The sequence below is a fragment of the Zygosaccharomyces rouxii genome (genome assembly GCF_000026365.1).
Source record: "Zygosaccharomyces rouxii strain CBS732 chromosome C complete sequence".
In the NCBI taxonomy this organism is placed as follows: domain Eukaryota; kingdom Fungi; phylum Ascomycota; class Saccharomycetes; order Saccharomycetales; family Saccharomycetaceae; genus Zygosaccharomyces; species Zygosaccharomyces rouxii.
Genome location: NC_012992.1, coordinates 454,486 through 478,930, shown reverse-complemented (window position 1 = coordinate 478,930; position 24,445 = coordinate 454,486). Strand labels below are relative to the sequence as shown.

Sequence of the window (24,445 nt, the reverse complement as noted above, 5' to 3'; positions counted from 1 at the left end):
GTCTGATAATCCAGTACCCATAGTCCTTTTCCCAGTTTGGGACTGAGCAATCCTAATGTATTGAACAATGAAGTGCTATAACACAATGGAGGTTTTTAATGCAACAATAATAACAGCTATCATTTAGCCCCAGATCTTTTTTTTTTTTTAATTATTAACAACCTCAAGTCAGTTTCATCAACGATCCATCTTCAAGGACGGGGATATTGGTTGTGGAGGCCGACTTTGAGACAAATTGCCTAGAGATTTACATCAATCACAGAGAATGGCAATTGACCCCAAGAACATCCTAGACTTGATAGACATTGATTTACAAAGTTCATGGAGATGAGAAAAACTGTATGAAGAGTTGGGGTTCTGATTCTTCCGTGCTTGAATTCTTTTTTATAGATTTGCAAAAAAATATCTCCCGGGGGTGATTCGAACACCCGATATCCAGATAACTTTTCACATTACAGTCTGGCGCCTTAAACCAACTTGGCCACCGAGAGGTACTTATCTGATGGTGTTAGATATTGTGAGCTAGGTATATAACATTATCCTATTTTTATGTAATTTCGATTAGTGAATCAATCGCTAACTGTATTACTAGGATTTAACCTTATTTACAATCTGAACCTCTCCGCTGAGTTCCTCTCGCAAGATATGACCCCGTTATAATATCCCAACTGACCTGCTTTATCAGGCGTGAATGTCACATACCCTCTTACAGTAGTCCCACAAATAAAGCTATTGCAGCAGTAGAAACAAGTCCCTACTATTTTGCTGGTTATTCCTTTCTGCTTCTCCAGCACCTTTCCTAGAGCTATTCAGGTCTTGAAGTGGCTCTGGCCGCTTAAAGAGACAATGAAAAACAAGTTCAACTGTTAGGCGGATAAGAATAGGGTATATCAATTACTTGATAGTAATTATATATACAAATCATGACTTGGCTTGTGCCCGGTGCATATTTGAAGAACCCTACAATGTATATATATTGAAAGCTAAAGCTAGCTGTCAATTACAATGAGAGCGGTGTAAAAATACGAAACTCTGTGCTACTAGAGCTTAGCGTACTAAACCATGATGCATTGCCTGGAATCCCCTTTACCTTTGTTAGAACCAACAGAATATGGACAAAAATCATACAATAAAGCCAAGTATGCGAGAGACACTTATTAAAGAAGAGGCAAGGAGCAACACGCGTTCTAGAAGCTTTTTTCGTACCCTAACAATAGGATTTACCTCGTCCGGAAGATCGCTGCGTAGAAACATTGTGAAAAGAAAATCATGCATGAGGAAATGTAATGTGGGGGCAGGCGCAAGAATTTGGCTCTAGTGGCAGAGGCGGACATTTAAAGGGCAATCAGCAGGATGAGTACCTAGAATATGTTGGCAGATGGGTTATTTCGTTTCCAAATGAATTTTTGACTGGTTAATCTGGAGTATATTTTATTCCTTCTTCAGCAACCACCCAAAGACTACATTATTCTATTGGTAATCCTGCTTCCATGGAAGTTTTTAATGAAGACTAGATTTTTTATAACTTTCTTTTTTTCTCAACCATCAGATCAAGTGTAGTTCACTACATAACAGTTGAATTGATAAGTCTAGTTTGTCACAATACCGCATATATTTATTCTATTTATTATGGTATTTAAAAGTCCAAATACAAAAGTATATAGTATAGATAGTCAGTGCCGCCAACAAAATGTATTTGTAAGTGATCTTTGCCTTTTTAGAACCCAACTCACGTTTGGTAGAAGCATATTTATGTCCTGCTGATCTGCAAAAATTACCAATTTGAATATTCAACGGTTCACGTTTGTGTTTCTGCCATTGCATTGGATATTCAGGAGGTTCATAGGGTGGAGGATAGTAACATTTTTCAATGTCGTTGACAATTGGTAGTTTATTGGCGTATTTTTCTGCAAGCAACCAACAATCTTCTTCAGGTAGTGTATCCTCGGCGCTTACCATCACAGCGTCAAACACAGTGATTTCATTGTACTTTTCTATGTTGTGGAGCATTAAAGTGAATGAATTGGTTATGGAGAGTTGGCAAGAGTCGATTAATCAATCATTGGTAGGTATTAGTGTTTTATAGCTTTTCTTATGGGTTTCTGTGCTTTCTCGATTTTTGATAGAGAAACCTAGGGAAACACTATTACAATCATTAACTGAAGGTAAAGAGCTGATCATTATACTGATTGTCAACAGAGAGAAATCGGGCTATGGAGTAACGTTATCTGAATTGTGTTTTTATCAAGACATGATTTAACGTTTTGTTGGTACTGAGCGACTACTAACCGAACTAGCTGAAAACGCTGAAAATATCAAAATAACTCTTAGTTTCTCATTTTATAAAATTTCCCACTACATATCCTTCATTTGTTTAACTATAAAACTGTTAAAGAATTTATGGTTATCAAAATACAGATGATGCCCAGAATTTGGTGCTACATGAACTTGACTCTTCCTACCGCCTTGATTTTCTATAAATCTAGAAACACGTTCACCACCATTAACATCCATCCAATCTCTTTCACCATAAATCCAAATCCATTCGCAATTACTTCGAAAAATTCCACTAGTTTTATCCTTAAAAATTGTGTCCTCTAATGGTAATCTTGGATCTCCACCGCAACTTAGAGCAAAACTTAAAAGATATTCACCTGATCCACGTCGGTTGAAAATTGCATATGCATACCTATGCAAGGCTTCAAATTGCAAGCGATCCAGGTTTGTATTTGAATTGCTTTGCAACAATTTATTAAACCTTCGATATGACCAACCACTAGTAACCATTGATCCCAAAGCAGCTGCATTACGCACTAAGCAAAAGGGTGAAATGTTAAGATCCCACAATTTGGTATACCACCAAGGAGGTGTCGTATTACCAATATTCTTAGCGGTAGTAGATTTACAGACACCAGCGGGCGAGCACATAACAAGTTTTTTAAAATGAGTTGTATATTTGGTTGTGTATAATGCCATCAAATATGCTCCGAGAGAGTGAGCCATTACCAGATTATTCTGGGAGTTGACCAAAAGACCTCTTTTCTTAAACCATGTATGTATACGATCATGGAACCATGAATGCACTTGTGATAGAGAGTCTTTTGGGTATTTGAAGGGAAATTTGGGACGAGATGAAAATCCATAGCCTGGTAAATCAATAGCATGTATAACCCAACTATTGTCCAATAGCGGAATACCTTCTAAATTTTTCAAGAAAAAACCTAATCCTGCACCATACCCATGGATACAGATTAAATGTTTCATTTTATGGGAAGGAACACTAGGTTTCACTGGAGTAATACAAAACTCATTGATATAATTCCCCTGATCATCCACCGTAGTTTTAACGACTTCTGCCTTTTTAGATTCGGCACAGTATGGATAGAATGGGAGCGTTCTCAGTAATTCCTCCTGCAATTGACCCGTATGATAACAAAAATCTTTGTAATCCCTGGTAGAAGCATCTACAGATCGAGGAAAAAGCTTTGGCAGTCTCATAATAATTTTGTGTAGTGGGATTGCAGTTGGTGCCGCTGGAACTCTCGTACCTAAGGTCCCATGTAATTTCTTTTTGATTCCAACGTTTTTCCGACTAAGGATACTAGCAGCTATTGATTTCAAATAACCCGTTGTGAATTTCGTCGACATTTCCCCGATTTTTCAATAATATCAGGATTTTCAGTTCAAAGTTTAGAATTTAAAATTTAAGATTTAAGCGCCGCTGTCAATCAAGCCTTCTCGCCGCACTGAAATTTAACATTGAATAGTTGAAAGCCCCTGCAGTTTCAGTTTAGCGAGTTCGAGCACCCCTCTGGACAAGCTACCAATGATTCTTGTATTTTTATCCTTTTGTAAGAATAACTTCAAATTAGTTCAGCTTAGTTTAGTTTAGTACAGTTTAATTTTCAATCGATGATGCATTTATAATTTTTGTTGGAATTATCGGAGGAGGAGAAAATGGAGGTGCCGATGTCTCGAACATCAAAGGGTACGTAACCAATGAGGGAGTAGGAATTAGACAGTAGTTGAGAGCATCTCCAAGTACACAGAGATCCATATGAAACAACTCATCGAAATCATGAACCCGAATGCAACTGAGCACAAGTATACCTGATATTGCATGCACAGTAACAGAAACATACCAGCTTTTATTGTAATTGAAAGGCCTTCACGTAGATAATTCATGTCAGCCGCTATATCTCTCGGTGGACTTTCGTCTCTTTTGCCCACATTAAAATTATCCTTAAACAAACGCTTAACAACTTGTGAATCGTATTGGAAATGGAACCACGATGCCAGTTTATTAGTAGCCTTTTGGTTTGCATCAAAATTAAAACCCATGATTTGGAATGTCTTAACGCCTGATTGTACTGCTGCAAAGCAATGAGCAGAAATTTCACCAATTTTAATCCAAACACTATTAAATTCACCTGCTACTAATAATTCCAACTGTAATTTTTGTAATTTTTTCAATTCATAACCTAGGAAACTGGATATCGATTCATTCATTGAGAGGGCATACCAATATTTAAACGGTTCAGGTAACGAATTCAATCTTGTCTGATAATCTCTTTCCACATCTTTCAATTGCTCGGTATAGTATTTAGCCTGTTGTAATGCAGTTAAATTTCTGGCTTCAAGGTTTATTGTGTACCATAGGGCGACTTGCTCTATTGTATTGACTATGTCTTCAATACAATTTCCCTGTTCTTTACAACTACCAACGGAATTTTGAGACAACAGTAACATCTTGAAGAAACCCAATTGATGTTCATCGCCAGCTGCATGATCTAGCCTGTACAGTAAAACCTGTCTTTGGGATTCAGAAAACTTCTCATGTCCCATGCCTTTAGCATTATTACTCTTGGGCAATGGTATAGATCTGGTGAGACCAAATAGTACCAGAATGTAGATAACTGAAGAGAACTTCATTGAAATGTTCTGTTGGAGATTTAAAGAGCATGATAGAATCTCTATGGTCTTTATTTGGTGGGAGGCTTTATAAACAATTTGGTAAACGGTAACAGATATAAGCAAGAGAAACTTAGCGCCGAGAAACTTAAAAATATTTTCTCATACAAATATGAAGAGTTAAAGGTCTCATCCACAATAATTTCTAAGCTCGTATGGCGCAGTGGTAGCGCAGCAGATTGCAAATCTGTTGGTCCTTAGTTCGAACCTGAGTGCGAGCTCGATTAATTTTTTCCATTCCCAAACGGACAAAACAAAACACAATCACTACACAATAGAAATTATTCTATCAAGTAACTAAGGGTACAAATAATCAATCTATATCTTATCGTCTATGTTCTCCGGTCCCTTTGCAGAGCCGTGAGGGTTGCTTATGTGAAATCTTTCACTTAATACAGGAGAAAGTTCTCTATTACCCGATGAAACAGCGATTAAATTCCCATGAGAATCTTTCATATGAGGGAGATCTTGAACACGTGGAGCATCCTTGTATTGTTCACCTTCCACTGGTGTTGCATCGATATTGTGCTTCCATTGATGATATTTTAACTTAATACTTTCCCACCAGCTCATCTCTTCTACCAAGGAACAGCAATGATTGGATAATTGATTAATGAAATTAGCAAAAAGAACTCAGTCATTTCCGTTGCGGACTATTCCATACTGGTTGATTATATACCTTTTTTTTAATGGTGGTCGTATTGGTGGTAAAGAATGTGACTATCGTAAGATAACAGAAAACTGATAACAAGAAAAGGAAATAAAGTGAAGCCGTACGTCACATGATGGAGGGCCAGATTCAAAACTCAAGAGAAATATCTAACATCCATCAATTCATACGATCCGATGTAGTGTAACGGCTATCACATCACGCTTTCACCGTGGAGACCGGGGTTCGACTCCCCGTATCGGAATTCTTTTTTCTTCCCCTTTTTTCTAGAATGTTTACATACGTATGCATATACAAACGCCAAGAAATTCTTGCAGCTATAGGTGCATCTTTTCTTGCACAACACCCATACACCACAGGGAATTCTTTTACGCGTTTATATGGCGCGTCTTAGTCACAAAATCGAAACGCGTAAAGTGTAACGTGTAGCGCGTAACGCGTGAACGAAGGTAAGCTTGCAATCACAGTTTACGCGTGCCGTAACGCGTAAACAACTACTTATTTTACGCGTTATACGTGGGTTTGTGACAATATTGGGCAAAAAGAGCGAACGGCTTAAAAGTTAAAATCTAATTTTTGAACCCTACAAGGAGTTTTACAATATCAATTGGCTGAAAACCATACTAAAAGCGTAGAGATACGAAAATATTTCAAGAATCTAGGATATATCTTTTCAAGTAAGGGAAGTTTTGCTAGGTGTAACTTTTCCCTACTAGTGATTAAGGCATTAGGTCCTTTTTGACTGGTCGCGTTCGACCTTTTTTTTAACTCTTTCTTTCTCCCACTTCTCTTTTGGCGCCCTTTCTTTGCACAGCATACATTATATTTAAAAAGAGAATAAGATAGCAAGATTACTTTGAGCTCTCTCTTTCTCTATTCCTTCTTCCTCTACTTCGACAATTGTAACCGTTCGCTGATAAGAGTTTTCCCATAGCACAGTATTGCAGTTTTACATTTAATTTCTAACGATGGGAAGTAACAATAACAGCGGCAATACTAATATCGTTAAGAGAACTGGTGGAGAAAATATGGAAAATACTGTAACCGCTGCAAACACCAGTACAAATACGAGTACAAGTGATCTAAAGGAAAAAAGTAGGATTTCAATGTTGAAAAGGTCTAACACCTTTAACCCTGATAATTTCGTTACTCCTCAAAGCCAACAAAATGTTAGTTCTAATGTCAATACAAATGCTAATAGTAATACTAATTTGTCAACACCAATGGTAAGAAGTAGAAGAGCATTAACAGAAGTACCTGTAAATCAACAAAAACAACCACTAGAAAAACAGCATCATCAATTAGTACATCAACAGACCGGAATTAATACGAAGATACGAAGAGAACCTAGCGAAGTAGCATCATTAACATCAACAAAGAAAAGATCTATTTACAAGGATGAAGAAGAACAAGAAGCAGCAGAGGAGTCGAAAAGTGTTAAAAAGGTTAAATCTTCTTCACCACGTAAATGGAGAGATTTAGATTCTGATGAAAAGACAGATATTTGCATGGTAACAGAATATACTGATGAAATCTTCGATCACCTCTATAAGAGGGAACTCGAAACACTACCTACTCATAATTATTTGGAGGATTTAGACTCACCATATCATTTAAGACCATCAATGAGAGCAATTTTAGTGGATTGGTTAGTTGAAGTCCATGAAAAATTTCAATGCTATCCCGAAACCCTTTTCTTAACGATCAACATTATGGATAGATTTCTAGCAAAGAACAAAGTTACTTTGAGTAAATTACAACTGCTGGCAGTAACTTCTTTATTCATAGCGGCAAAATTTGAAGAAGTAACCTTACCGAAATTATCCGATTATGCCTACATTACAGATGGTGCTGCGTCAAAGCATGATATTAAGAGTGCAGAAATGTTTATGCTAACCTCATTATCATTTGATATTGCTTGGCCAAATCCAATGAATTTTTTAAGAAGAATTTCTAAAGCAGATTCCTATGATTTTCAAACTAGAAGCATTGGTAAATTCTTATTAGAATATACCATGTGTTGTCATAAATTTATCAACATTAAACCTTCTGTGATGAGTGCAATGTCCATGTTCGTAGCTAGGAAAATCTCACAAAGAAACAATCCGATTTGGGATGAAACCTTTAAACACTATAGTGGTGATATTGATGTCCTAAATGATCAAAGTTTTCAAATTCTTTGCAAAGAATTAATTAATGAAATTGCATCCCCACAAACAAGATTAGATTCACTGATCTTAAAATTTAAAAAACCAAAATATGGTGCTATTTATTATAAAGTTTATGATTGGTGTAAAAATCAGACAGAAAACGATAGCTTAGATTCGTTGTTTTCAGTGTAATATTAGATAGAGCTTAACGTATAATTATTTGCATTTTTTTTATTTCCGCATTTCGTTTCCATTGTAATAAAATTAAATGATTAAACTACACATTAGATATTAAGAGGAAATACGAAATGAGGAAAATTGGTATAAAATGTAGAGAAGCTAAGAATCAAATTGGAATACTTCTCAGACGACGAAATAGTTAATGAGAATAAAAAAAAAAAAAAAAAAAGATGATCGAGAAGAAAGAAAAAAATGGAAAGGGAAGAAAGAGAAAATGAAAAAAAAAAAATGGGGTAGCACCTATTCATGCAATGTCATTATATCGTATCCGTTTTTCCTTACTTTTAATGCCCATTGGACGGATATTATCGAAGCTTTCATAAATCTTCTTGATTGGTATTTTCTATGAAATTCGTCATGTACCATGGGACTCACCAAATAATCCATTATCATATGACAGACTGGAGCTAATTGTTCCTTCGTATAACCACCACTATAATGAATTAAATTACCATCCCATTTACCCTTACCTAACATTTTTCTTGATAAAAACATTGCAGCAGCGGCACATAATGATGGTAAAATTCCGATAAATCTAAAATCCATTAATGATATCTCAAGAAGAAATTTGGCTAACGTTCGTGACTGTATATCGTAGTCATCAGCTTTAGAAATTCTTCTCAAGAAATTCATTGGATTTGGATAATTTAAATTGAAACCTAATGTTTTCAAAATGAATTTTTCACCTTCTTTAATTTCATCCTCTGTACAGGCCCCATCGGTTTCTGATGCAAAATGTTTTATACTTGGTGAGTAAACTTCTTCGTATTTGGATGCTATGAAAAGACATGAGGTTCCAACTAGTTGTAACTTGTCTAATTGAACTAATTCTTTGCATAAAAATCGATCCATTGTATTAATCGCCAAATATAAAGTTTCTGGTAAAAGTCCGAACTTGTTATGGATCTTCACTAACCAATTGACTAGAATATCCCTATTTTGTCTGATATTTCTATGCTTGTAGAGGTTTTCTTCTCTTGGAAGGGTCATAACTTCTAAATGGTGTAAATAATCGAAAATTTCATCGACATATTCACTTACCATGAAAGGATCATTGGCATCTTCAGCATCTAAATCTTCCCATTCGTATTCTGCTTGCCCATTCACATCGCAAACCTTGAACTTTTTTGGCACATCCTGCTCTACTACCGTGGAGATTGGCCTCTTCTTCTTAACGTCAAAGGCTGCTGTTTGTCGTTGCTGTGGTTGTTCCTCATGCTGCTGCTGCTGCTGCTGCTGCTGTTGTTGTTGCTGCTGCTGTTCCGATGATGAGCTGCTAGCGGTAGCGGCAGCCGTTGTAGTAGTATCATCACTCTCGGAAGATGTTCTATGACCTTCTTCTTCGATAGCTGGTAAGGGTTTTGAATATGATTCACGATTTTCTTTATCATCTATATTATCCGTTTTCTTGAGATTTTCACTTGTAGTAAGCGCCGCCGCCGAATTTATCAGACCTGGATGTAGAAAGGATTCTTTTCCAAATTGTGAGATTCGGGAGGTGTCCTTTTTAGCCACGTTCAACGTAGATTTAAGACTTCTCAAGGCCGTATTTTGACTGACATTATCTTGTGATATGAAAGTATTTGTGACATTATTAAGTGCTGAACGTTGTACATTTCGTAATAGCCTTGCCGACCTGTCGTTTTGCGTATTTTCAATATTCTCTGAGTTAGAAGACATCAAGACACACACAAATCAATTCTGTGAATCTTGGTTAATATAAATTAGGTTGTTAATGCAGATTAATCGGAAATATGCAATGCAGTAAAAATAAAAGGAAAACAATATGGAGTAAACTGGAAGTTGAACTGAAAATTAGCGATTGAATTGGGTGATCAATGAAGACTTTAAAAGGAGATAACCCTGAAAAAAGCTTCTTGGTATCTTAATGCAATTGGGATCTAATGAAGAAAAAATCTCTTCAAATTTTATAAAAACTCTAAAACCTTTGTGTTTGCTTTAGAGAATAAAAGAAAAGAATGGACGGGATGTTGCAACTGATTACAACAACAATTGCATTCAAATGAGCTCACAGTATTTTCAAATAGGTACAGAAAAAAGTTGTAGTTAGTTGGAAATGAGCGCAAGTCCAAACCTTGAAATCAAATTAAATCCAGTTGAAATTGAAAAGAATGGAAGTGGAACTAATTAACAACTCAATAGAGTAAAAGAAAGAAAGGATAATGAAGAATTTTGTTTCTGTTTTCCCAAAATCAGTTATTTCACAGATGAACAGAAAATAGAGTGAAAAATCTTCCTTTTAATATTTGGATCAAAGGCGTCAAAATTTGAGTTTTCCCTACTGAATCAGTTCTTCTGATCTATCGCAATGCTCAGATCCTTGGAGTGGAAGTATTGAGAAGGAATGAAAAGGAGACAGCGGGTATGATCCTCTGTGATTGTCTGGGGGAAGGGAGTAAATTGACCAAGAAGTTCAAAAGTAAACTTTGTAAAATCTGATTGAAAGAAACAAAAACCTCTGTAAAGTAACTTGTTTTCCTTTTTATTCCTAATATTATTATTATTATTATCCTTTAAAGAATCTATCAAGGATGTTGTGCAGAAAACAATCTCAAAATTCACTAAAACGGTTGTGTATGTAATATATTTCTATGCAATTAATGGGCTCTTTGTTTTTTTTTTCACACTGTTCTCTTTGTTCCAATAGTTCCCAAACAGGTAATAACACAAACTAGATCGATCTATGTTTACAGTTTCCCAATCAGGTCACTTGTTTATCTATGAAAGTTTCGCTGTTCGAAGGTTCGCTCCATTGGGAAGCGCTGAAAAACGGTAATTCGTTGGACAATATATATGGAAAAGGTCACTAGATATCCTTTGTGGCAGCTAGTCAAGGAATAGCTACAAGCGTAAATGATAGTAGTGGCAGTAACGATATAGTAGATAGGTAGTATAGCGATTATGAGGTTTTACAAATGCTGATGCTACCTCAGCGGGTGTTGATGAGGTTCTGAGAAAGTAAATACATGTGTTGATTTACGTGCATACATACTTGCACTGCATGGTCAATTCTTGGTATGTAAATCTCACCTGAAATTGAGGCTATGTGGGGTATCCGAAAAAACAGGGTCTAGAATTCCCCGAAAGATAAGAAGAACTCGTCCTCGTTAGCTCAGTTGGTAGAGCGTTCGGCTTTTAAGCAAGAACGAGGAACCGAAATGTCAGGGGTTCGAGCCCCCTACGAGGAGTTCTCTACCTAATTTTTTCGTGTTTGGGGCCTTCCGCGTATTTAGTGGGTAAATGATAACTGTTATCCGTAACCAAGGGAACGGTTATTAAAATGAGATCTAGCCGCTCAGTAACTGAGCCACCGTTCTCTGTGACTCTTTAGCCGCTGATACCTTTTTGGGTAATTATCTTTTTATTCTCTTGTTTGTTTTCATATAAATAATATATGATGGTGGCGACATGAAAATATAAGCCTTACGTTACAAGTATTCCACTGAAAGCGACATAGCCCCGTTTATATTTATCTATTGGTGGACGGTCTAGCAGGTTCCTAGTAGTAGATTCGTATTTACTTAGCCGCTGAAGTTCTGGTAGTGTCCATCGTGGGAATTGTCTTTTTGGTTCTCTTCTTTAACAAAACCCAAGACAGGCGCCGCACTTTTTTTTTTTTTTGTTTACACAAATCCCATTCTCGATGTCTTCAGGGTATATTCTCTCCTATTTTGGTGGTTTCCAACGTCTAAAATGGGTGTAAGATTCTTAGAATGAGCATCATTCTTACCGAAGTCCACAAGCAGTATTGAATCATTCCAAGAATGAAGGACTTACAGGCGCAAGCTGGCAAAGTCGTGGACGAAATGGCGAAAAATAAAGGCGTTCCAATACCTTTTTGGTGAATTAGGAAGTATTTTTCTGAGCACGCAATCTCCGATTATTTGTGTTTTCTCTCACGCTTTCTATAACTGATTCGCGAAAGAGACACCACGAAGCTAACTTGCCTGAAAAAAAGACCAGGATCTTGCGATTGTTCGAAGAAAGTTTAAATCCTTTTTGAGAAAATTTCCTGAATCTGGGCGGACGCCAGAGATGTTTTTGCCTTTTATCAGGTTTGGATTTTAGATTTCTCTGTCGAGTTATTATCATCAAGTTCATCAGTTTCTTTTTCTTCAGGAATAGAGCCCAACATCACAGCCAATGTTATGGTCCATAAAGTTGAGTATTATGCTAAAGAAATCATTGCATCGGTATCCAGGATGTTCATATACCATCTCTCGATAATTGATGAACATTAGTGTTGCAAGAGGATGTTCAATTTCGAAAAAAAAAATACCTGTGACGTATTACCTGTGGCGAAAACCGATGCAACTGACGACAATTAAGTAGACACGGACAGTATGTCCATTTTTCCATTTCAAAATGTCTGAGGAGGTACATCTTTCACGACAATACCCTTTAAGCTGTCTTGAAGTCTTTTATGAAACTTGGGAGACCGTATGTGGATTCAATTTCTCGATCAGTTGATAGACTCAATTTACTTGAATCAAGTGTAATGGCATTGGAAACTTTACAAATATTACCTGATCGAGCAATATCAGAACTCACAATCAAATGCCCTTTGAATTCCATTAAGTTTTATACTCATCATATCAATCGTCTATACGCCCAGCTATATCTGCATTGGGTTGATAATCCATTAAGGTTGCATTGTAATGATAACTGTTGGTTGCGGACGCATGCTTGTGTCCTTTATGTGAACATTTGGAAAGGCCTAAAATAGTTTTATCAAGGTAGAACAGTCAATGCCCTTAGGATGAAAAGCAAAGGTAGGATATACGATGAAATTGGATGTCCAATTTAAATCCTGTCGATTAGACTTCCAAAGATCAGCATAATGATAACAACATTTCTAAGCGCAAGTGGTTTAGTGGTAAAATTCATCGTTGCCATCGATGAGCCCCTGGTTCGATTCCGGGCTTGCGCAATCTTTTTTGGTCCTGGTTCCTTTGCTCGTTTTTAATATGAGCTTTAATAGCTTAGGCTGCTCAATTCCTTCAAAAGGTCAAACACCAGCGAGACCAGATAATTAAAGACTTCACACAACTACCTTTCCTCTAATCTTTTCTATATATTTGAGATTTTCCTGCCGTAATCCCCGCCATCATTCACTAGTAACCTAGTAACAGTACAATGCCTACCATTAACTTTTTCCGGTACAGAGCGAAAACCCAATATGACTTCCTAGACAGGAAATGCTGTTGAGGTTGAAAGAGAGAGAGAAAAAAATCTGTCTTCGAGATCAACACTCGATGAACAATATTAATCTTTAATGAATCAAACATAGGCAAGAGAGCCAAACAAATTGTTTTACCACGCCAATTGTTTCCAAAATGCCACCTAATTTCCCCTCGGATGCTCCCAGCAGTAATCGTGTATCCAATTCATCGCCTCCTCCATCGTCATTGGGTGGCGGGTTTGGTAGTAGTAGTGGTTTTGAAAACGAATCTCAGATAGGTTCGAGAAATCAGTTCCCCAGCTCATCACAAAACCAACCATCTGGTGCTCCAGGCCCAACGTCGTCTTCAAGATTTAGTTCTCAAAATCAATTTTCTGATAGCCAACCCAATGATGTGGATGCAGATCTGCCGATGCAAGGTCTTAGAAGAAGGGCGATTAATCATGTCAAGAAAGTGGATGATATGACAGGTGAAAAGGTAAGAGAAGCATTTGAACAGTTCTTAGAAGAATTCTCTGTGAATTATTCCGAATCAGGTGAAACCGATAAAGTTTATCTAGCACAAATCGAATTTATGAAAATTTACGATCTAAACACCATTTACATCGATTATCAACATTTATCGCTAAGAGAAAATGGTGCATTGGCGATGGCTATTTCAGAGCAATACTATAGATTCTTACCGTTTTTGGTCAAAGGGTTAAGAAGAGTCATTAGGAAATACGCACCAGATCTATTGATTACGGGTGATACACCTAGAAGATTTACACAAGATGAGGACGAAGAAATTAGAGATACTCAAGGTACTAGTCAAAATCCTGACAGTGGAATGTTTTCGTCTTCTGGTGGTAATAACGAAACCGGTACAGCTACCGCTAGTGGAAGTACTTCACCGGAACAAACCGAACGTGTATTCCAAATAAGTTTTTTCAACTTACCAACAGTTCACAGAATTCGTGATATAAGATCTGAGAAGATTGGCTCTCTATTAAGCATATCAGGGACAGTAACAAGAACGTCAGAAGTGAGACCCGAATTGTACAAGGCAAGTTTTACCTGTGATCTGTGCCGTGCCATAGTGGATAATGTAGAACAAGCATTTAAATATGTGGAACCAAGTTTTTGTCCCAATCCTTCCTGTGAAAATAGGGCTTTTTGGACCTTAAACGTATCTCGTTCTAAATTCATCGATTGGCAAAAGGCAAGAGTTCAAGAAAATGCTAATGATATCCCAACAGGTTCCATGCCACGTACGCTGGACGTCATTCTAAGAGGTGAATGTGTGGAGAGAGCCAAACCTGGTGATCGTTGTAAATTTACAGGAACAGAAATTGTTGTACCTAATGTGAGCCAATTGGGACTCCCCGGTGTAAAACCTTCTTCTACTTTAGATACAAGAGGTATCAGTCGAAGCAGTGAGGGTTTAAACAGCGGTATTGGTGGATTGAAAGCTTTGGGTGTACGTGATTTAACATATTCCATAAGTTTTCTTGCATGTCACGTCGTAAGTGTGGGTTCCAACATTGATAGTAATAAATCCGAATCTAATAGTGAAAATGGATTGCAAATGGCTAACAACTTACAAGCAAGTAACTTATACCAAGATTATGAAAAGGACCAAGAAGTGTTTCTAAACAGTCTAAACAGTAATGAAATTAATGAACTGAAAGAAATGGTTAAGGATGAGCACATTTATGATAAATTGGTGAGATCAATAGCGCCAGCTGTCTTTGGTCATGAGCCCCTCAAGAAGGGAATTCTTTTACAAATGTTAGGTGGTGTTCACAAGAGTACTGTAGAGGGAATCAAATTGAGAGGAGATATCAACATTTGCATCGTTGGTGATCCGTCAACTTCCAAATCTCAATTCTTAAAATACGTGACAGGCTTTGCCACCAGAGCTGTGTATACTTCTGGTAAGGCATCCTCTGCGGCAGGTTTGACTGCTGCTGTTGTGAAGGATGAAGAGGGTGGTGATTATACCATTGAAGCGGGTGCCCTAATGCTTGCGGACAATGGTATCTGTTGTATTGATGAATTCGATAAGATGGACATTTCAGACCAAGTTGCAATTCACGAGGCAATGGAACAACAGACAATTTCTATTGCTAAAGCTGGTATTCATGCTACTTTAAATGCGAGAACTTCTATTCTGGCGGCGGCAAATCCCGTCGGTGGTAGATACAACAGAAAACTATCACTAAGGGGTAATTTGAACATGACAGCTCCTATCATGTCAAGATTCGATTTATTCTTCGTAGTTTTAGATGATTGTAATGAAAAGATTGACACGGAATTGGCATCTCACATTGTTGATCTACACATGAAGAAAGACGATGCTATTGATCCACCTTACAATGCAGATCAGCTTCGCCGTTATATCAAATATGCCAGAACATTTAAACCAATCCTTACGGAAGGTGCACGCGAATTCCTCATTACCAAGTATAAGGAATTGAGAGCAGATGATGCCCAAGGGTTTAGCAGATCGAGTTACAGGATTACAGTAAGACAACTTGAAAGTATGATTAGGTTGTCAGAAGCGATTGCCAGAGCCAATTGTGTTGATGAAATTACTCCGACGTTTGTTGCAGAGGCTTATGATCTGTTGAGACAGAGTATTATCCGTGTGGACGTGGAAGACATTGAAGTGGAAGACGACGAAGAGTTAACCGCTGATGGTCAAGAGCCGGTCGAACAACAAGCACAAGAACAACAACTACAAGAACAGCAAATACAGGAACAACAACAGCGTGAGGTAAGTACTGATGGATCTTCACCAAGTGCAAGTAGAACACCTTTCTTGATGCCGCCCCCTCAAAAAGATAGATCCAAGACCAAAGTATCCTACGACAAATACGTTTCAATGATGAATTTAATCGTTCACAAGATTGCTGAAGTAGAAAGACATGATGGTAGAGAATTGACAGCTACTGACATTGTAGACTGGTATCTTTTGCAGAAGGAAAATGATTTGAATTCTGAAGGCGAATATTGGCAAGAAAGAAAACTAGCATTTAAGGTGTTGAAACGATTAGTGAGAGATAGAATTCTTATGGAGATCCACGGTACAAGACATGAATTGGGCATTGGATCTATGGAAGACCCAACGGAACAAACGCCTCAGTCTAATCCGCAAAGCGTAGTTTACGTGATCCATCCAAACTGTGAAATGTTAGAAACAATTGACCACGAGGAAGGAGAAGACGACCAGGAGGGTCAACAGTCGTGAGCGCCGCCGTGCAATTAAAACGAATGTCTTTTCGTATACAAACATTATTGTCTCACGCCATTAGGTAACAAGGACAGTGCAGTGTGTGGAGAAGAAATGCATTGTTACTATCAGTTGACAGAATCCCCAGAACTTATTGATTATCATCAGAAGCACGTGGGATAACCTTGCATGTTTTTACCCCCACACATAGGAAGAGAAAGATGCAATATTGAAGATGTCTATAAGCTCACCCGATTTACAATAAATGCTAAAAGGGAGCCCGTAAAAAGAGTCCAAATCAGGGAGGAATTATCTGAAGTTTTAAAATAGGTGTTACACTAATGATTATTATTATCATCACTTTTTTATTTTCTTAATTTGGCGGGGTGATATTAGTCCATTATTATCCTTGAAAAATTAAACATGGAGATTGATCAAGGGGGGAACAACCCAAACGAGGGAAGACTTAAGGTGAGACGTGCTATATAAGCATGGTTTCCACCCGTCGAAGACCATCGAATGGAAATGTCATCAAAAATACTTACAAATCCCCCCAGATTTTGATTTTTTTTCCGACATAGTAGATAATAAAGGATATTCAAGCGATGGCTCCTAGTTTCAGTACCAGTAATGATCTCATTAGAGGAGAACCACGTTCACCTCAACATGTTCCGCGTTTAACCAGGAGAATCTCAGGGTTTTTGCCTCAAGAGATTAAGACCATTGATGCAACCATTCCCTTGAAATCTAGGGAGCTCTGGGAAAAAAATGGTATTCAGAAATTTGATGAAGAAAGTGGATTCGAGAAGAAATTTGTGGGTCACGTTGAAACTAGCTTGGCTCGTTCAATGTATAACTGCGATGAGCTAGCTGCCTATGAGGCTACTTCCTTATCCGTTCGAGACAATCTCTTGATTGATTGGAATGCAACTCAGCAGAAAATTACCACAACAGAGCCCAAACGTGTCTATTATTTGTCATTAGAATTTTTAATGGGTCGTGCATTGGACAATGCGTTGATCAACATGTCTAGTAATGATAAACTTGCTAACACTGGTGACAATACTTCTAGAGGATTTGTCAAAAAGGGGTTGGACGACTTGGGGTTCAATTTGGAGAACGTTTTGAAGAAGGAGCCCGATGCCGGTCTTGGTAACGGTGGTCTAGGTCGTCTCGCAGCCTGTTTTGTTGATTCGATGGCTACTAAAAATATTCCAGCTTGGGGGTACGGTTTACGCTACGAATATGGTATCTTTGCACAAAAGATCATCAATGGCTACCAGGTCGAGACACCGGACTATTGGTTGAATAGCGGTAATCCATGGGAAATTGAACGTACTGAAATTCAAGTACCTATCACTTTCTATGGGTACGTTGACAGGGTGAATGGTGACACAAGTACTTTATCACCATCTCAATGGGTTGGTGGTGAGCGAGTTCTTGCAGTGGCATACGATTTCCCCGTTCCCGGTTTCAAGACTAGTACTGTTAACAATTTAAGATTGTGGAGGGCAAAACCCACTACGGAATTTGATTTCGCCAAATTTAATAGTGGTGATTACAAAAATTCTGTTGACCAACAACAGCGTGCGGAATCAATCACCGCAGTTCTTTACCCAAACGACAACTTTACTGAAGGTAAAGAATTGAGATTAAAACAGCAATACTTCTGGTGTGCCGCTTCCTTGCATGATATCGTGAGAAGATTCAAGAAATCCAAGAGACCATGGAGAGAACTTCCCGATAAAATCGCGATTCAATTAAATGACACCCATCCAACGCTAGCGATTGTGGAGTTACAGAGGATCTTGGTCGACTTAGAAAAACTAGATTGGCATGAAGCTTGGGACATTGTCACCCATACTTTTGCCTATACCAACCATACTGTGATGCAAGAAGCCCTGGAAAAATGGCCAATAGATCTATTTGGCAATCTGTTGCCAAGACATCTGGAAATCATTTACGATATCAATTGGTTCTTTTTAAAAGAAGTCCACAAAAAATTCCCCAAGGATACCGATATCTTGAGAAATGTTTCCATTATTGAAGAAGCAACGCCTGAAAGACAGGTGAGGATGGCTTTCTTGGCAGTTATTGGCTCCCATCATGTTAACGGTGTAGCTGAATTGCACTCACAATTGATAAGAACAACGATATTCAAAGATTTTGCAAAAGTCTTTGGCAACAAGAAGTTTACTAATGTTACCAATGGTATCACACCAAGAAGATGGTTGAAACAAGCAAATCCTGAGCTTGCCGAGTTAATTGGAGATGCTATCGGAGATCCTTCACAGAATTTCTTGTTGGATATGTCTAAATTGACTGCCTTGGCCAAGAAGGCCGACGATCCTGAATTTCAAGCAAAATGGGATTCTGTGAAGGAACACAATAAAATAAGACTAGCTAATTACATTAAGGAATTGAATGGTGGTGTCGATGTTATTAACAAGGAACACATCAGGCACACATTGTTTGATATCCAGGTTAAACGTATGCACGAGTACAAAAGACAGCAGATGAACATTTTTGGTGTAATTCACAGGTACTTCTCCATGAAAGATATGTTAAAGGATGGAAAATCGATCGAGGAGGTGGCTGCAAAATATCCACGTAAGGTTTCTATCTTTGGTGGTAAAAGTGCGGCAGGTTATTACATGGCCAAATTGGTGATCAGATTAATCAATTCTGTTGCTGAGGTGATCAACAACGACAAGGAGATTCAAGATTTGCTCAAAGTTTTCTTCATTCCCGATTATAACGTTTCCAAAGCTGAAATCATTGTGCCTGCAAGTGATTTGAGTGAGCATATTTCTACCGCTGGTACGGAAGGTTCTGGTACCTCAAACATGAAGTTTGTCATGAACGGTGGGTTAATTATTGGTACGGTTGATGGTGCTAATGTTGAAATTACCAGAGAAATTGGGGAAGATAATATATTTTTGTTCGGCCATTTAAGTGAAAGCGTGGATGATCTAAGATTTAAGCATCAGTACAACGAAACTCCATTGCCACCTTCCATTGACAGGGTTTTAAACGAGCTTGATAGTTTTACGGAATTTAAAGGTGAATTTAAACCATTGATCGATAGTATTAGACACCATGGTGATTACTATATTGTGAGTGACGATTTTGATTCTTACCTTGCTACACACCATCTAGTAGATGAGACGTACCACCACTCCAAACACGAATGGATTAAGAAATCAATCCTCAGTGTTGCTAACATTGGATTTTTCAGCAGTGATAGATGTATTGATGAATACGCTAGCACCATTTGGAACGTAGAACCAATGACCCCTTGATTAATGAGGAAGAGGGTTTCGAAAACTCTCCTATTATGCTAATTTTTATAAGTCTGTTTTGTTTACCCTTATCTAATAATTCATACATGAGTATACATATTGCCTGATTCAGAGATCCCATCCAATCTAGTTGGTGAAACCAAATTCCTCCTTGAGGGCATCGCATAATCTTTTTAGACCTTCTTCCAATTTTTCAGGAGCTACAGCGGCATAAGTACCTCTGAAGAAAATTTCATTTGCCTTAGATTTATCGCTCTTGTCAGGTAGAGGTGGGTTAGTTTGTCCCGCAGTCTTGAACCAGCCACCTGGGACAACTAGAACACCACGACTGATAACCTTCTCGTAGATAGCATTTTCCACCTTGGAAGGGTCTGAATTGTATTTAGTCTTGAATTCCGGATGAGCAGAAGCATCGATGTTGACGGTAAAGAACATACCAGCTACTGGTGGTACCACACTGAAAACATCGTTCTTAGGCAAGTATTTAGTTAGAGAATCGATGGTGTGATCACGCTTGCCAACGTATTCATGACGTAGACCGATTAACCAGTCCAAATAACCACCTTGACCCCAACGGTGCAAAGTACCAGCGACCAGCACTTGAGAAAATCCTGAAGGACATTGAATAGTCATTTCATGAAGACTGACATAGGCCTTCATTAGTTGTTTGGAACCTGTAATCCATCCCAATCTGGTACCTGGACCTAAAACTTTGGAGAATGAATCTAATCTAATGACACGACCTTCAGTGTCGAGCGATAGGAAAGATTTAACTAAGGATTTCTTAAATTCTTCGTGAGATTGTTTGGGGGCAGAGTAAACTTGTTCTCTTTTCTTTAAGTCTTCGATGTAATCACCAACTTGTAAGAAATAGTATGGTTCATCTTCCACAATCAAGAAGTCGTGTTTTTGAGCAATACGGTAAATAGCTTCCCTTCTATCATTTGGCAAAGACGTACCAGTTGGGTTTTGACCAGTAGGAATGGTGTAGAGTAACTTTGGCTTTGGAGCATTTGGAGTCCAGTTATCAAGTAAGTCTTCCAATTTTTCAGGAACAATCCCGAAAGCATCAATTGGTATTGGAATGGTAGTAACACCTTGAGCTTCACAGGCAGCTAAACAAGATGAAAAAGAATATTCTTCAAATAACACAACATCTCCTCTATCACAGAAAATTCTTAAAGTGGATTCCCAGGCGTTAGTGTTACCAACGGATGCAATGACCTCCCAGTCAGCATATTTCATATCATGAATTTCGGTTGTGTGACCTCTTAGGAAATCCAGTAGCTCAGGCTGACCATTAGAATGACCATATTGTAATGCTCTTGCTAATGGAATATCGTCACCAGTCTTTTCGTTCTTTTTAACCAAAACATTCAAAGTATCATCTTTGGAGCCAGTTGGAGATGCACCGATGCCCTTGGTGAAAGGAGGTAATGGAGATTCTGCACTCAAATTGTCCCAGGGGAAGTAATCACTTAATGGCAAACCACCACCCAAGAAAATCAAATTTGGGTTCGAGAAATGGTGAATACAAGTCTTCAATGGTGATGGTTTTCTTGACTTGGTCTCCTTAGAGAAAAGGAATGAAAAATCTCTTGCTTCTGGCAAAGTCATATCGGGAAGGGCAGGACAGGACAGGAAATTGGTGATTGTTATTCTTCTTGCAGATATTGACACAAACGACAAGTAGTACTTTACTTTATGTTACTTAAATATGAAATATTCTCGAGGTCGGTATTACGGTGGAATTTTTCAGTCATCATCTATTTCGGTTATCATCGGTAAAAGACATGGCCGGTGCAGGAGAGCAGCACCGAGAATTACCGATATGAGTCAAACTACAGGCGAATAAGGCATTGAAATATCTTGGAACTGAAGCCTAGTGAGCGAGTGACTGAACGTATAGTCAACAGTTTCAGCAGTCAGTAGACGGCAGTATGTAAATCTTTCGAGCGGAGTTACGGTGTTAATCTGCTGTGTCGCTTTACAGCAAGTAATCTGTTACGACATTGTAGTATTTCCCATCATCCTCTTGTGATTGAGATTAATCGATCACTATGAGTGAGTCGCTATTCTTGGTTAAACAGTCCAACGGTTGCATGATTTAATTTTAGCGGTATAGTAATAGGCAGTGGTCACGTGATATGTGGGTAATAGTAACGGCTATTGCTAATGGATAATTACGAGTAACACAGTAAGAAGATGGTATACTGTAAAGTGAGCCAGCTGGACATCTTCTTAGCGACTCTTCTCTCTTCTGTTATCGTATTCTAAATCACGTGACTTGGGACTATGATATCGGACCCGTTTCGCTGTTAGGAGAACACATTTCTCTTGGTTAAGCTAAACTTAAGACAATAACTAAGCTGAATAGAGATATAACTGAATAGTAATTCTGTCAGTCCTTCAAATACCAACTCCAAATTACTACTACGTTATGCGGTTTTGGTATTTTAGTGCGATCCTGTGGGTAGTTTGCCAGGCATTGCCCTCAAAGAAGCAATACAGCGTTGCGCCTGAGCTTCTACCGGGATTATCAGAAATTGAAGATAAGTCCACAATTCCTGAAATGTATGCAGGACATATGCCGCTTGCTCAGTCAAATTCTGATGATAAAGATGAAATTGATTATTTTTTTTGGAAATTTAGCAGACCTGATAAAGTTTTAAATACTTTAATAATTTGGTTAAATGGAGGTCCTGGTTGTTCGTCAATGGATGGCGCATTAGTGGAAAATGGGCCCTTTAGAGTTAATAAAGATTTAAAATTAGTGGTTAATGAAGGTTCGTGGCATACAAGAGCCGATATGCTCTATGTGGATCAACCAGTGAATACAGGATTTTCTGTTTCCAACAGTAAGGAGAAAAAATATGATGAAGATTTAACGTTGACTACACAACATTTTATGGACTTTTTAGAGAGTTATTTCAAAGTTTTCCCCGATGACCAGTTTAAGGATTTGATTATTGCAGGCGAAAGTTATTCAGGTCAATACGTTCCCTTTTTGGCGGAAGCTATTCAAAAGAGGAATGCTGAAACTAGCGATGATTTGGCAAAGTACAATTTACGTGGTATTTTAGTTGGTAATGGTTGGATGGATCCTGATACTCAATCATTAGCCTATTTACCATTTGCACTTTCTAAGGGTCTAATTGATCAAAACAATCCTCATTTCAGTACGCTTTTGAGACAACAGGAAAAGTGTCAAGATAGAATTATCAGCAGAAATCCCAATGAACATCAGCCATTTCAATATGAGGAGTGTGAAAATATTTTGCAATCGATCTTGACAGCTACAAGGGATGTTTCTGCTGATACTCCATCCAATCAAGTTTGTATGAACATTTATTCGTACAATCTAAGAGACAGTTATCCTGCATGTGGATCAAATTGGCCAGACGAGGTTTTGCATGTTCCCGGATTTTTCGATAGACCTGGTATCCTAGAAGCCCTTAATCTGGATCCTTCGAAAGTTCCACAGTGGAAAGAATGTAATTTAGAAGTCTACTACCATTTGAAAAATAGGAAAGCAGTTCCTTCTGTCCGTAAATTGCCAGCTCTATTAGATTCGGGACTCAAAGTTATTCTTTACAATGGTGAAATGGATTTACTCTGTAATGAAAGGGGTGTTCTTGACATGATTGACAAACTTCAGTGGGGTGGTGCTAAGGGCTTCTCCAGTAAGACTAAAGAATACGATTGGAACTATAGAGATTTTGAGACTAATACAGATCATATTGCGGGCAATGTTCTTCACGATAGAAATTTGACCTATATCAGTGTCCACAATGCATCACATATGGTCCCTAACGATAAATCTTTATACAGTAGAGGTGTGGTGGATATTTACTTAGATGACATTTTCTTAGAAGAATTACATGGTAAGGACGTTTTGGTAACAACGAGTGAAAAGGATATGGACGATTTTGATAATAGCAAATTAGGTGTCTTAGGCATTACTGACGGTAAACCCAGCGAAGAAGAAGAATTGGAAGAAGAATTCGATCAATACGTAGATGAATTAGAAGAGGGAGAGTCTGAATCTGGTTTATTGGATGATGATAAGGAAGATGAAACTGTGGGGGCAACTGATCAAAATGACGACAAGAACAAAGGTGGTGAAGATAAACCAAATGAAAACCCAGATAAAGAAAAGGAGGAACAAGATCGACAAAGAAAAAGACGTAAAGGTACTTTTAAAATCTTCGGTATCACTATCCTCGTTGTGCTTACATTGGGCTCTTTCGTTTTCTACATTTACATCAGGAAGCATACTAACAAGACTCGCGCAATTCTTATCGATCCAAGTCGTAGACAACACGATTCTCAAAATAAAAGAGTCTCCTGGGCAGATGATTTGGAACACGGTTACGATTTTGAAACTGATCAAAGCCAACCTAGAAGTGGACAATCTGCACCAAAAAAGAACGGATCATACACAAGAGTACCCAATACAGAATTGGACGAGTCCTTTGAACTCGAAAATTTGTAGGGTTACAAGGACAGATAAAACATTAAAGATGCATTTCTTCAACAAATATGTAAAATTTAATAAATAGGACTTTAACATCTGCTTGGCGCCGATGTCTAAAGATTACTTTTGTACGGACATTTATAGCGCTCTTCCCATTTTTACTGATTTGTTATATAATGGACAGAGCGTATACAAGTATTAAACTGGAAAAAGATCAT

General features: G+C 38.0%; 10 protein-coding genes and 5 non-coding genes across 15 annotated transcripts; 8 read left to right on the top strand and 7 right to left on the bottom strand.

Moving 5' to 3' along the window:
* Window positions 1–405: 405 nt before the first annotated feature.
* On the bottom strand, window positions 406–491 carry ZYRO0C06314r. The gene is given in 2 exon segments: window positions 406–441; window positions 453–491. It is a non-coding gene; the product is annotated as a tRNA-Tyr (tRNA).
* Window positions 492–1,620: 1,129 nt separating this feature from the next.
* On the bottom strand, window positions 1,621–2,010 carry ZYRO0C06292g (uncharacterized protein; the record flags this gene model as incomplete). The annotated part of the gene is made up of 1 exon (XM_002495880.1): window positions 1,621–2,010. The coding sequence occupies one exon, from the start codon at window positions 2,008–2,010 to the stop codon at window positions 1,621–1,623; it is 390 nt and encodes a 129-aa protein (XP_002495925.1).
* A 345-nt stretch (window positions 2,011–2,355) lies between these two features.
* CLD1 (carboxylic ester hydrolase) lies at window positions 2,356–3,648 on the bottom strand (the record flags this gene model as incomplete). Its single annotated transcript, XM_002495879.1, has 1 exon — window positions 2,356–3,648. The coding sequence occupies one exon, from the start codon at window positions 3,646–3,648 to the stop codon at window positions 2,356–2,358; it is 1,293 nt and encodes a 430-aa protein (XP_002495924.1).
* Window positions 3,649–4,014: 366 nt separating this feature from the next.
* Window positions 4,015–4,932, bottom strand: ZYRO0C06248g (uncharacterized protein; the record flags this gene model as incomplete). Its single annotated transcript, XM_002495878.1, has 1 exon — window positions 4,015–4,932. One exon carries the CDS (start codon window positions 4,930–4,932, stop codon window positions 4,015–4,017), a length of 918 nt encoding a protein of 305 aa, XP_002495923.1.
* A 188-nt stretch (window positions 4,933–5,120) lies between these two features.
* On the top strand, window positions 5,121–5,192 carry ZYRO0C06226r. Its single transcript has one exon. It is a non-coding gene; the product is annotated as a tRNA-Cys (tRNA).
* A 97-nt stretch (window positions 5,193–5,289) lies between these two features.
* On the bottom strand, window positions 5,290–5,544 carry ZYRO0C06204g (uncharacterized protein; the record flags this gene model as incomplete). Its single annotated transcript, XM_002495877.1, has 1 exon — window positions 5,290–5,544. One exon carries the CDS (start codon window positions 5,542–5,544, stop codon window positions 5,290–5,292), a length of 255 nt encoding a protein of 84 aa, XP_002495922.1.
* A 269-nt stretch (window positions 5,545–5,813) lies between these two features.
* On the top strand, window positions 5,814–5,885 carry ZYRO0C06182r. The gene has a single exon. It is a non-coding gene; the product is annotated as a tRNA-Glu (tRNA).
* A 724-nt stretch (window positions 5,886–6,609) lies between these two features.
* Window positions 6,610–7,983, top strand: ZYRO0C06160g (cyclin family protein; the record flags this gene model as incomplete). The annotated part of the gene is made up of 1 exon (XM_002495876.1): window positions 6,610–7,983. One exon carries the CDS (start codon window positions 6,610–6,612, stop codon window positions 7,981–7,983), a length of 1,374 nt encoding a protein of 457 aa, XP_002495921.1.
* Window positions 7,984–8,271: 288 nt separating this feature from the next.
* On the bottom strand, window positions 8,272–9,711 carry ZYRO0C06138g (cyclin family protein; the record flags this gene model as incomplete). The annotated part of the gene is made up of 1 exon (XM_002495875.1): window positions 8,272–9,711. The coding sequence occupies one exon, from the start codon at window positions 9,709–9,711 to the stop codon at window positions 8,272–8,274; it is 1,440 nt and encodes a 479-aa protein (XP_002495920.1).
* Window positions 9,712–11,153: 1,442 nt separating this feature from the next.
* Window positions 11,154–11,240, top strand: ZYRO0C06116r. Its single transcript is given in 2 exon segments — window positions 11,154–11,190; window positions 11,205–11,240. It is a non-coding gene; the product is annotated as a tRNA-Lys (tRNA).
* A 1,671-nt stretch (window positions 11,241–12,911) lies between these two features.
* ZYRO0C06094r lies at window positions 12,912–12,982 on the top strand. Its single transcript has one exon. It is a non-coding gene; the product is annotated as a tRNA-Gly (tRNA).
* Window positions 12,983–13,388: 406 nt separating this feature from the next.
* On the top strand, window positions 13,389–16,466 carry MCM6 (MCM DNA helicase complex subunit MCM6; the record flags this gene model as incomplete). The annotated part of the gene is made up of 1 exon (XM_002495874.1): window positions 13,389–16,466. The coding sequence occupies one exon, from the start codon at window positions 13,389–13,391 to the stop codon at window positions 16,464–16,466; it is 3,078 nt and encodes a 1,025-aa protein (XP_002495919.1).
* A 587-nt stretch (window positions 16,467–17,053) lies between these two features.
* GPH1 (glycogen phosphorylase) lies at window positions 17,054–19,750 on the top strand (the record flags this gene model as incomplete). Its single annotated transcript, XM_002495873.1, has 1 exon — window positions 17,054–19,750. The coding sequence occupies one exon, from the start codon at window positions 17,054–17,056 to the stop codon at window positions 19,748–19,750; it is 2,697 nt and encodes an 898-aa protein (XP_002495918.1).
* A 126-nt stretch (window positions 19,751–19,876) lies between these two features.
* ARO8 (bifunctional 2-aminoadipate transaminase/aromatic-amino-acid:2-oxoglutarate transaminase) lies at window positions 19,877–21,367 on the bottom strand (the record flags this gene model as incomplete). The annotated part of the gene is made up of 1 exon (XM_002495872.1): window positions 19,877–21,367. The coding sequence occupies one exon, from the start codon at window positions 21,365–21,367 to the stop codon at window positions 19,877–19,879; it is 1,491 nt and encodes a 496-aa protein (XP_002495917.1).
* An 823-nt stretch (window positions 21,368–22,190) lies between these two features.
* KEX1 (serine-type carboxypeptidase) lies at window positions 22,191–24,245 on the top strand (the record flags this gene model as incomplete). The annotated part of the gene is made up of 1 exon (XM_002495871.1): window positions 22,191–24,245. One exon carries the CDS (start codon window positions 22,191–22,193, stop codon window positions 24,243–24,245), a length of 2,055 nt encoding a protein of 684 aa, XP_002495916.1.
* Between the last annotated feature and the right edge of the window lie 200 nt (window positions 24,246–24,445).